The sequence below is a fragment of the Poecilia formosa genome, unplaced genomic scaffold (genome assembly GCF_000485575.1).
Source record: "Poecilia formosa unplaced genomic scaffold, Poecilia_formosa-5.1.2 Scaffold255, whole genome shotgun sequence".
NCBI lineage: Eukaryota > Metazoa > Chordata > Actinopteri > Cyprinodontiformes > Poeciliidae > Poecilia > Poecilia formosa.
The window spans coordinates 766063-778714 of NW_006800194.1; the positions used below are offsets into that span (position 1 = coordinate 766063).

Sequence of the window (12652 nt, forward strand, 5' to 3'; positions counted from 1 at the left end):
TAGACTGGCAGTGAAATCAAGAAATATTTGATTTCACTGCCATCAAATATTATGTAAACAAGTAAAAAACAGCATTAAAAATCAAGAAATATATATATATAATGCTGTTAATGCTGTTTTTTATTACTTGTTTTATCTACAGTCCTGTGTGACATGTCTATCTGTAAAATAAGAGAAGTTGATATTTGAAACACTAACTAAAAACTATTTCTGGCATGATATCTATTATTGAGAAGAGAGAGAAAAAAACGAATCCAGGGAAGTGCTGGGACGAGGAATGGAAGCATGAATTAGTTGATCATTTACAGTTGGAAAATCTTTCAGCTACTAGCTCTGCTGGACTTTTAATACAAAAGCTTCAATATCCACCAAGGTGGAAATAGGAACATTTGAATAAAATCTTAGTCAACTGCCAGTTGTACAATCTACTTCATCTCAAGATTTTATAGTAAAAATATTTTGCAAATGACAAGGTCGAGTAAAATCGGCAGAACCTTAACTCTAATCTTTCATATCGCTGTGTAAAAGTTTTGACCCAGTTTCAATGACTTGAGCTTGAGTTCACAAATTAAAGTTTTATCACAATATTTTATGGTAATATTGTGATAATGATAAAATGATAATAAAAACTATTCATTACTTCTCTGCTAGATAACTGTAAGGCTGTGACAGCATGACTCATCAATCACAGCCTCAAAAGCACAAATACTGCTCTGGAAAACATATGCATTTGTAATACGCTCAAATAGGACACTAGTCACAAAAAGAAGTGTGATTTATATCACTAACATGCATACAGTAGCAGAATTAATTCAAATGTATTAATCAGTATTTATTGTTACGTATGTCATTAAACTAACAGTAAATAAACAAGAAAATAAATATAAATATTTTTCATTGGAATTTATTGCAACTGCAATAAATCAGAATTCATATCATACAAAGAAATTTATTGTGATAAATAACAAACGAGAAGATAAATGTCCATCCTTATTTCCAACTCATCCAAGCTATAAAGCATACAAACAGCTTCAAACAAACACAAGAACAATGTTTGACTGGCATTTTTGTGTTTTGTTTTGTGTGTGTGTGTGTGTGTGTGTGTGTGTGTGTGTGTGTGTCTGTGTGTGTGTGTGTGTGCGTGTGTGCGTGCGTGTATGTGTGTGTTTTAAAATGGTGTTTTATTCTGGGTGTAACAAGATTCACATCTTCCTAAAAGTTAGATTTTTTTTTTATATCTCATCCACCCACTTATAGGAAGCCTTGGGTATCATCCAGATGTTTTTTCACAAACGTGATACGGACTTGGGTGTAAATGCAGGAATTTACCTCAGATTTCCTACAAATCTAGTTTTTTTTTTTTCTTAGATATGATATGACCAGGTTGAGTCAGATAGCATTATAAAAAAATAAGAATCATAAGAATCATAAATGAATTAATTTGAAAGTTACATTTTGTATTTACCTTGGTGACCTCTGTCTGAAATTAAGATCTGAAGCTTTCAAGCAGAGACAGGAAAGATCTGTAGGGGCACAAATATATACTCTTTGCTGTGTTTATGTGACAGGTTGATGGTATCAAACTACATAAATACTCAATTTAGAGTGGGTTGTTTCCTAAATTACCTAAATACTGCATCTAGTTTACGTTTATGATTATTTTAATGCATGAACTATCCAAAGATACAAGTTAATTGTATTACACAAACACAAAAACAGTCCTCTGAAAGTAGTCGGATGCTAGACATAAAAATTCTAATTAATTAATTAGCTCTATATTAGAATTTCTATGGTTTATAAGCCCAGACAAGGAAGCAAGGAAGGCGACAAGCTTGAGTAGATAACAGATTTGGAGTAGATATTGCCCCTTTTGCCCATCTCAACGGTATTTTCAGATTCTGATTCATTTTTAAGTAATGATGTTTAGTAACTTTATGGTCTAATTCACAGGCTCTACAACAGAGTGTGCACTGGATACACCGGGATCGTGCTGAAGGCTGTTGGAGCGTTAGCTGTACTGGTGGTGATTTACGTCATTGGTTATGTGACAGGATACTATGTCCATCGGTGCCCATAGTAAAGAGTGTGTTTGAAATTTTGTGATATTGTACATTGACCTAACCAGAGCACTGTCTGCAGAATACAGAATAATAATTTTTTTCAAGAAATTGGAAAATTAAGAAAATTACAGAAAATATTTTTGATTGAAATGTAATCCCTATTGTACGAATGTATTTCTTGGATTTAGCATGATGTACTTTTGACACTTTACTTGTAGTAAAGTGCAGTTAAAGTTCAAATAAAAAACTACTGACACGATTTTAAGAATAAAGGGCTTACATAAATGATGACGTGTAGCTGCATTTTAACATGTAGTGTCAACAGATGCTAAACATTGCATTGTGTTCTGTTTATTGTGTTCATGAAACAAAACACAACAAAAGACTTCCCAAAGTGGGAGGAAATAAAATGCATTTGCCAACTGTTTCCTCTATTTGTACATTTTTAGAATTTCCAATCTGGCAGCCATTTTTAATCTGGGCATTGATTCTTTGTGGATTAGACTTTTGGTTCAGTGTGGAAATTAAGGAGATGAGATTAGATTTATCTGCAACAACAGATACATTGCTTGACCTTTAACCTTTAGCTGGTTAAAGGTCTCAAGCAACGTGATCTTTATATCAGTACAGGAGAACCATCATCACTCAGGATTTGAATGTACAATTACGATTACTGATCAAATAACTATAAGAAAGGTTGAACAGCCCTGAGTGACAACTGACCTCTAAACTAAGGTTTGCAACAAAAATGAGAAGGAAAAATAACAAGTATTGTATTCTGTGTTGACCACTACCTTAATATTGAAATTATAGCCCAGTCCACAAAAACACGTTTGGATTTGTTTTGTTGCAAAAACCATTTGAATAATCTTCATATGTGCATAAACATACATAGATTATTTATATGTGCTTGTGAGTCTAAAGGTGCTTGCTTTTAGATTTACATTTTAGAGAAAAACTAAAATAACTCAAGTTGTTTTAGTTTAAACTCACGTATAAATTAGGTAACCCAGTGCTTGCAAAAGTGTGTATACACCTTTTTTACATTGTCACATTACAATCACAAACTTCAATGTATTTTGTAGAATGTTATACATAGAGCAACATAAAGCATAAAGCAGGGAATAATTGGAAAGTGAGAGGAAACTGATACATGTTTTGAAAAAATATTTGATGTCATCTTTCTCTTTTTGGATTTACAGCTGCAAGCTTTTGGTAGTCTCAAATTATTGCATATCATTCTTTGCCACAAAGACCAAGCTGAGTCAGTGGATGGACAGCATCTTTAAAGTTAATTACATTCTCTAGTTTGCTACAGATTTTCAATGGGATTTAGTTTCTGGAGTTTGACTAGAAACATGAATGTATTTTGAATGCTTAAAGTTGTTTTCCTGCTAGAAGCTAAACATTCACTCTAGTTCTTGATGTGATTGATGAGACATTATCAAATTACCTAAGTACTCAATTTAGAATGGGCTGTTTGCTGAATGTCCTAAATACAGCACCTGTTTTAAGTTTATGATCATTTTAATGCATTAATTATTCATAGATCCAAGTTAATTGTATTACACAAACACAAAAGAGGTCTTCTGAAAGTAGCCGGATGCAAGACAGAAAAATTCTAATGAATTATTTAATCCTATATAAGAAGTTTTATGATTCCAGACGTAACTGGAAGGAATGAAGGCTCTGAGCTGAAAAAGAGAACAAAACAAACACCTTGGTGGGGTCACCACTGCAGACGGAAGTATAAAGATTGAGTAACTAGGTTTTCTTCAGTGATTGCATATCCATCTACCCAATAAATTTCCCAGCTCAAGAAAAGCATTTCCACGCTACCATGTTTCAGTCCTCGTTTAAGTGTTGCTTTAATCATGTTCTAGTAGCAAATCAGGAACAAAAGAAACGCATTTTCCAGTTTTTATGCTCATGACCTGGAAAAAATATTTGCAGCAACCCAAGCTAACACCAACGTATGTCTCTGTTTTATGCAAACAAAGACACAACCCCAACTTGGTTTCTAACCAGACGGACGGGTTTCTAGCAAACTAGAGAAGTTAGAAATCATTCTTGGATTTCTAACTTCACTGGGGCTTTATGCTTATTGTTCCAACTTGGACAGTTTTACTTCATTCTTGTAGTTAAATAGAATTAACATATAGATAGGCATTCATGTAATTAACATATATTGTTGTAGTGCTTGGAAAACTTTGGATTTAATGAGGTTATATTTGTTTAAAAATGCTTTGAACTACTGTGTGACTATTAGTGGTAGGAGGCATGTATTATGTAAAAACGTTATTTTTAAAACGTTTTTTTGACGGAGGAACAGAACAAACCTGTTCCATCATTGAGGACTTGTGTAGTTGTAATTCACTTCCTGTATCTGTGGGGAACTCCGCCATGGTGACGTCACAGTTCTCAGACGTCGGAGGAGGAGGAGGTGGTAGTTTTTAGTGGGTCTCCTCCGCTCAGCCAACTCCACGGCGTGTTTGAGAAAAATGAAACACGGATGAGGGGTTCACCGAAAGTCGGGAGGAAGCTGCCCATTGTGGGGTAAATAATTAAACACACAGCATGATTGTGGTTTTATGTTATTATGCTTTGAGGACCTCCGTAATTCGGACGGGTTTCCCTGTAGAAGTTATCTCATCGCTGCTAAGTGTCAGTGACTCCCACGGGCCAACAATGTGGCTACAGCTAATGCTAGCTCGAAAAAACTTAGCTAGTCGAGTAACAGTCGTCACCTACTTAGTTCACTCTGTATCAGACTTAATTAAGTGTGTCAGCCTGACTTGCTTAGCATTTTTGTTTAAACCGGATAAAACATATGCCGTTCTTAGCTAAGAATGATCAGCTAACGCGGCTAGGTGAAACTGCTAAGGCTAATGCTAACTAACGTAATGCTATGTTGCCTAGAGCCGCTTTGAAATTTTGACAGCTTATTTTGGGTAAATAAACACGACACTCGATTGTTTTCTCTCTTCTGTTCAATTCAACAAGTAAATCCTAGAAGTAATAACTTAAGAGATTTTAGACGGCGAGAAACAAGCTCTGTTCGTCTGACAAGAGTGAAACTGTTTTTTAAAATAATAAAGTCAGAAAGAAATCGGATTTGTAAAAGTTACAATTAAGTCATTAATTTATGTTTAATAAAGTTAGCGAAATTTCTACGCAATACTTGGACATGGAAAGAGTGTTGAGTAACCCCCTTATGTTGTCAAGTAGCCCTGAGTAGGAGCTACTTACGTTACCAAACTGCTCCTTCACTTTTTTTCAATCTTAACTTTATTTGTTCAGTGTTTGATTACAAAAATAATCTAATCATTTTTGCGACCTTTAGTTTCTAACATGCAAAGCCATGTGTGAGAAAGGCAAAAATAACTTTAGGCAGATTAACAGTATTTTTAACATCTCAAAGCTACAAACAAATTTTATTACACCACGTTTTAAATTAAGTCAAGATCATTAATGTAGGTTAGACATTTTTAAATCAGATACTATGCTAGGCGAATACTTGTTGAATTTACCATTTAAGTTAAGTTTCTACATTTAGCTGAAATTAACAAGCCTATGTCACAACACTTTGTGAGGGTACTGTTAGATAATTGGTTTTTACAGATTTCCCCACCTTTAAGCTATGCTTCCCTTTACTGTACATTCACAATAACACACAGTATATGAAAATGTATTATTATTATGCTGTCTGAACCAGGTAGCATAATAATGAGTGAAATATGTTCAAATAGTGATGTCCAGTCATGATTTATAACAATTTGTTGATGCTGATTGCTTACAGCTACAGATATAGTTGAGAACAATCTTGCCACACAATTATGGTGTTTCTCCACCAAAACAAAATCTTGTAAAGTGTCATTTAGGTGTCCTGAAATATGGTGATAAATAAAATGCATTATTATTATTATTATTATTGTTCTTATATTGTTATTATTGTACTTTTCAACAACTGCAAGGAGTTTTTGTTTGCAGAAAACCTAAAACACCGAATACTTGTGCATTGTTTGTCACAAGACGTGACATTCAACTTCATAATCACAGATTGAAACCTGGGAACAGCACTCCATTGTGCTTCTCAATTTTTTTATATTTAGCCTCTAAGGAGAAAGAAAGAATTTTATGAAAGTAACGTTTAGAAATAGTTCTTCAAACTTCCTGACTGGATGTATTTTGGTCAAGGAAGTGATTGAATTTTAATTTAGTGATTATGGCTGAAAAGTATTTATTTTCAGAAGAATTTATTTCTGCCCCTTACAGCAGAACTTAGAACCAACACATACAAATGACGTGTCTTGTCTTTTTAGAAATAGGACAACATCCAACCAAGAAGCGACTCAAGACCTGAATGATGTTCCTGGCCCACCAGCCAAGCCGTTCACTGTTTGCCAAAGCTTGATCAAAAATGGTCCTGGTGAAAGGGCGGCTGCCATAAAATAAGTTTTAAAGACGTAAAACAGGGAGGAAAAAGGTGCGTATGGTGTTATTTGTTTAAAACAAGAATGTGTTGTATTTTAATGAATCTTTTGTTAATGTGTTTCAGAGTCAATCAGGAGTGTATTTTTTAGCCATATGTAAAAAAATATAATTTTTGTGCTTTCTCTCTGCTAAGCAGTTTTTTTTTCTTTGGTTTGCATCAACTGAATAAATTCTTGTTGGGGGGAAAAACTACCTTCAGCTTTCAGATGCACCTTCCAAGTAATTAAAAAATGGACTCAGTTGAACATTGAAGTCATTAACTATTTTTTAATGACTTCACTTTTTTAAGTAGCATGTGGTTTTCTTTCCGTGATGCTTTGCTTTGCCTGTCACCAAACTTGAAGTAGCGATTTCTGCGAACTGTAATTCTGTTTGCCCATAATAGTTCAATTCAGTTAAAGAATGAAAAGTTTGGTTCTGCCAATATTAACTTTAAAGGTCAATATTTGTAATTACCTTACCAACGTAATATAATATTCCTGTCTAGTTTTTTTTTTTTCCTGTTAAATTGGAATGATTTTTGAGCAGCACTTTATGTCCAACGTTGGCTAACTGGACACACAGTGTATGACTTGGCAGCTGTCCCCTTGTGTATAAATAGCTTGTAACAGAACCCCGCTTTCCATCCTCTCCCCAGCTTTCTACCTACTTTGCTCTTTCCTGTCCCAAATCAATTTGATGTTTGTTCTCATGAATTCCTGTTTGCCCTACTTTCCCCTCAGGAAATGGAAAAACGGTTAGAAGAGAAGCTTCGCATCAGCCAGAGAGAAAAGTAAGAACCTTAAAACGCTCAAGTTAACGACCTAAAGACGCAGTTGAGCCGCTTGTTTGCTTGCCTTTGAGCTGAAAGCGCTGCCTCGCTGCTTGTCATTGTTTACAACTGAACATCAGTTAAACCTTTCCACAGTAGTGGCATTTTTCAACGTTATGTATGAAATCTCAGCCACGTTAGGGAAAAAGTTATGCTTAGTAGTGTTGGAGTGTTAATACACAGGCCTGTCACAATAACACATTTTGCTGAATGATTATTGTGATAAATGATATTATTGTTTGGAGATCATTTTCAAGTAATATAATCCTAATGGCACATTAATGCAAGAACACCTTTAAAGTCTAATGAACATTGAACACTGGAACTGGAAGACATTTTAAATATCCAAAATAAATAAACAAAACAGCAAATCAAATGAATTATGAAGTCTCTGTAAATAAAATTGTCCTTCGAGAAAAGGGCTAGTTGAGTCAAATATACCAGACTGAAGACTTTTTCATCTAGTTTTTGGTAGAAAGAGAGAAAAGACAAAAATGACCAATTATGCAATTGGAAATTATTGAGCTCGTTTTAATTTACTATGCAATTAATGGATATATTGCGACAGGCCTGTTCATACTTCAGAACCAGATTCTCCTGTTATGTCTTCTGACACTTCAGTGGATTTGCATTTGATGAGCATTAAGACATTCACCCCAATGCTGAAAGAAGCTGTTTGTTGGTCCCGTTTTTATCACTTAATAATTTGGACCGAAAATCTGCATGATAAAGATTTGAACCTTTGAGTGAAACTAAAAAAAAAAAGTTCCCAGACGGAAACTTTTTGTTACAGAAAGCTGACAAGTTTTCTGTAACAAAAAGGACAAGTTAAATTGAAGAAGGCTGTAGCTCCTTTTAGCTCTAAATCAATTGTGCATGTTTATTTCTCTCCAGGGAGTCCAGTAGCTCCGCCCGATCACCATTAAAGACCACCATGGTGATCCAGGACAACTCTTTACCAGCAGGACCCCCGCCTCAGATCCGCATTTTGAAGCGACCAGCAAGTAATGGGTCATTAGCATCGTCCATGAACCCAAACAGGCCCACTCCGCAGGTCAAGTCTCTGGCCCAGCGCGAAGCGGAGTATGCCGAGGCCAGGAAACGAATACTGGGTAGTGCCTGCCCAGAGGAGACTCCTCAGGAAAAGCCCAACACTGACAGGTAACGATGACCAATTTGAGGTCCAGAAACTTTGTGCGGTGGTACGATGTGTGGCTCGGTACGCTGTTCTGTCTGTTTCCATTGTGAAAGCAGCAGAGCTAATGTCGACGTCACACAACACAACCTGATTGGTGGACAGAGAAGTGTTACTGTTTGCGACACAGTAGACCTACTACTGCGTCTGCATTTGGGTTCAACCCTGTGGTGGAAACAGTCTCTTGAAAACGCCAGAAGCATAAAATAACCCATTCAAACCGCTGGTGGAAGTGAGGCATTGGTTCACTGGGACCAGAAAGACAGTCCTGAGTTATCCCATAACCCTACAAGGCAATTTGTTGGATATATTCGCCCATTTGTTTATAAACAGTTTTGTTTTTGGCCTGTATTACTAAGTGCTTATCAGAGAAAGTAGGTTGAATGACTTGGAAAATATCCAAGTGCTTTTCTCTCTTTGCTTCCTGTTGGTCACATCTTTGTATGCTGAGCATTAACTTTTAACACGACAATCATTTTAAGACACAATAATCTTTCACATTTAGTTCAGATCATATCTTTTTTTTCCACTCTGTCTACAAACCTTTTCATTTTAATTGCATTCTTGAATCAGAGGGAAACACTAGAAGTGTTTCAAACCCTACAGTACTGAATTAATAAAACGGTCAGAAGAAGAAAAAAAGAAAAGTAAGAAAATAATAAAATAAAACTTGTATCTTGGGTTTCAGTTTCATTACAGATCTTTGTCTTGATGCCCAGTACTGCTATTGGTATGTTGGTGCCCTCTAGTGGCAGGCTGAAGACATTTTCATGCGATTGACCTTTAATTTGAGGGTGAACTGATTGGGACATAACAGGGTTATGCTGTTGTTTTGTTATTATGTTTTCTTAACTCACTCACATATACACTGATGAATTAAATAGTTTTATCACCAGAACCAAAGCTGCATACTTGGCTTGACAAGAACCTAAAATCATTCACAAACACAGTGTTAGAGGTGATCGAATTGATGTAATGCAGGTCTTTTATTTGTTTTAATACTTGTCATACAGATGACCAAATAAGCAAAATGTGTGAGTAGAGACTCTTAAAGCACTTCATTCTTTTAAATGTAGAACAAAGGTGGTAATTTTAGAGCCAACTCTTCTTGTGAAGGTGGAATAAGGCTTAAAAAGTTGGAGAACATTTTCGGAATAGCTGTGAATGTCTGGAGGCCTGTTTGATTGATTTCAAATGGCTGAAAAAAAAACCCATTACTTTTGAGAAACGTTTAAAATCGATGCATAGTAACATCCATTACTACCTCGGTAAACAGTGTGACGTCAACGTTCTGCTTCTGTGCTTTGGGGTCGTAGACTGTTCACACAGAAGTCTGATTGCGCTCGCTTTCGATTGGTAGCATTAACGACCATGTGGGAAAAAAAAAGTTGGAATTGAGCTACGAGAGTATAATAAGCATTAACTGTAGCAGGAAGAAGCTGCCGTGTCCTAATGTCTTCTTGTTTCCTCTCATTTCTTCCCCCAGGCCAGTGCGCAATAATTCCACAATGCCTTCAGAGGACACCAGATCAAACAATCACACTGTCCGGCAGCCCGCCGGCCCAGACGGCACCCAGGGGTTCCGCCAGCACAGATAAGCGGGTCTCTGGGACGCCCCAGCCATGGAGGGGAGGGGAAGAGAGAGATTAAGAGCCACCTGAGATCAAACGCAGCACCGTATTTTATAAACTTCCTCCCTTCGCTTCCCTCATATCAGCCAGCCGGCGCGGCTCTGTCCCCCCTTTCACTCCCTCAGCCGGGCGGCGAATCAGCCGGGGAACGAGGAACTCCAGCAGGAAGTGGGAGCTGACGTGAGCTCTTCTCTCTCTCCCCTTTTCTCATGTTCATTCGGCACTGTGATTATGGACTTATTCTGGACTCACTGTGATGATCCCGGCCCCTTTAAGAGACGCCCCTGAGCCTCCATCCTTTTTTTTTTTTTTTCTGTGTTCTGTCTGTCTTGGGATGTTAAAAAAAAAAAACAAGCAGAAGCAAAGACTCGAACTTGAGCAGTTCAAGGATGAGGTGAAACGAGGGGTCATATCAAAACTAAATCGGCTGGTTCTTGTACAGCAGCTTCTTCCCAGCAATAATAGCAGACATTTTCTTTTCCTTTCTTTTTAATCACTTGTCTTTACACAAGGCGTGCACTGATATCTTTTGAATGCAGATCCCAGTTCTTAACACACCACTAAGCCTGTTTATTCAAACAGTATTAGATTTTAAACTTTAAAGCAGGAATTGAGAATCCAAGTCCTCCACCGTCTCGTCTGGCGGTAAAAACGAAGCCGAGATGCCAAGAACGGTTCAAAATATCAGTGCACAACCTCCTATTGAAAGAAACTGCCGTTTGTTTTTAAAATCAAAGGTCAGGGGTTACGTGTGTCAAGTTATGTACATGGCAAGTTTTTTGTTTACTTTTTTTTAAGCTTTTAGCTGTCTTCCTTCGCCTACTTTCTATTTAAGAGTAAAATAGGATGAACAGGAGAGAACGGATCCAAGTTGGGTTTCAAGTAGCTTTTCTGCCCTTTTTTTATATGAAATTACAGTATTTAAATAAACCTAAAGGCCCCTTATAAAAAAAAACAAACATTTTTATGATTTGAAAATGGTGTTGGCAGGAATCCTAGTGACATTTTTAGATGCATTTTACTGCTGTCCTGTTTCCACCCAGTCAGTGACGTTTCTTCACAGCTTCCTACGAAGTAAAACTTAGGAACTCAGGTCCATGTGAATGAGACTGAATGAATGAAATGAACGAAGATTGTATTTTTCCAGCGGGTTTTGTTTTCTCAGAAGACTGGTGTACGTATTTAACTTATGGTGGTCGGCACTTAAAAGCGGTGCTCTGTCGAGCTTAATGTAACAGAGGAAAAGGAAGAAAAAAAGAGTTGCTGTCTCAAGGAAAGTCATTGTTTGTTTTTTTTGTGTTTGCATCTCGGTGTCAGACGCTGTAGGACGATGATCAACTGCTATAACAGAGCGTGAACCGGAGGACTCGACTGTGTGGCTTTCCAGGACCGCTGTGCCCAATAAACGTGTTTTCTCACCTTTAATTGTTCAGAGGAGATCTCAAAGCCATGCAACGTCGTCAACACAAAGACTTGTAAAGGGTGAATTCAGCTTGTGCCTCCTGGATCACATCTTTACTTTCTGGTTGTTGATTTTTATTCCTTTTTTGTTTTTTTTTGTTTTTTTTGGTTTTTAAAAGAAAAATGAGTATATTTAAAGAGGGGAATTCTCAATATTGTTGAAGAGATTTTAGTTGAGGAAAAAAAAATCTAGTGGCAGAGCAGGAACAGAAAATACAAACTGCCTGTAAATACTGATTTAATAAAATGATTTACTTCAAATCAGATTTTCTCTGTGCATCGTCCGTTGTCTCAAACCGCCTGCTGACCGGAAAGAGAGTCATTTAAACATCTAGAAAACAGGAAATCTTTCCATTGTTTGTCATAATGTACAGTTGAGCAGGTTTACCTTTAGAAATTAGACATTTTTTATCCCTCACGGTCTAGAAGTAGGTAGTTAAATCAAACCAAACTACTTATTTTGGGTCAGAATTACTAAAATTATTTCTATTTGCTAGTGGTGCACCAATTTATCAGCTAGTCAATTAATTGGCGCAGATTTCCTTAATTTTGGGGGATTGGCTGATACTCGCATGTGAAGCCCACCAGGTCATGTTTGCAGTTCAGTTACCCCACTGTTGCCCACTCAGCAACTTTCTATCTATATTTAGCAACGTTTCAGATGAAAAGAGTATCAGCCAAAATCGGAATCGGCCTGACCTGCTGATTCTGATCTGTAATTGGTAATCTGATTGTTGTGACTTTTTTACACTTATATGTTGTTCAGTATATTTTGCATAAGTGTCTGATTTACAATTATATGTCAAGCATAATTTACATGATGATTATTATTAATAATTGAATTGAACATGATTATATGCAACTACAAAGGTGAAGTGAAATATATTTAAGTGCAAGACATGATTTATTTGAATAGAGGAAGTCTCTTATTTTGAAGAATGCTTAAGGATCTGGTTCTGTTCTGTCACTATCTTGCTTTGTTGACTTTTGGTTGCTAGGT

The 12652-nt window shown here is 36.6% G+C and overlaps 2 protein-coding genes across 2 annotated transcripts in view; both read left to right on the forward strand.

The window, feature by feature from the left end:
* smim1 (small integral membrane protein 1) overlaps positions 1-2474 on the forward strand; it is a 2934-nt gene extending 460 nt beyond the window's left edge. The window contains exon 2 of the mRNA XM_007570109.2: positions 1951-2474. Coding sequence (XP_007570171.1) covers positions 1951-2077 — 127 coding nt within the window. The 3' untranslated portion in view covers positions 2078-2474. The remainder of the gene's footprint in view (positions 1-1950) is intronic.
* A 1983-nt stretch (positions 2475-4457) lies between these two features.
* On the forward strand, positions 4458-11759 carry LOC103150473 (SUZ domain-containing protein 1-like). Its single transcript, XM_007570110.2, has 5 exons — positions 4458-4616; positions 6383-6546; positions 7277-7326; positions 8260-8526; positions 10047-11759. Exons 3-5 carry the CDS (start codon positions 7280-7282, stop codon positions 10156-10158), a joined length of 426 nt encoding a protein of 141 aa, XP_007570172.1. The 5' UTR covers positions 4458-4616; positions 6383-6546; positions 7277-7279; the 3' UTR covers positions 10159-11759.
* The last annotated feature ends 893 nt before the right edge of the window (positions 11760-12652 follow it).

Coding starts and splice junctions, on each gene's coding strand:
- LOC103150473 (XM_007570110.2), top strand. CDS start 7,280: ATGGAAAAACGGTTAGAAGAGAAGCTTCGCATCAGCCAGAGAGAAAA. Junction 7,327..8,259: donor CGCATCAGCCAGAGAGAAAA/GTAAGAACCTTA, acceptor ATTTCTCTCCAG/GGAGTCCAGTAGCTCCGCCC. Junction 8,527..10,046: donor GAAAAGCCCAACACTGACAG/GTAACGATGACC, acceptor TTCTTCCCCCAG/GCCAGTGCGCAATAATTCCA.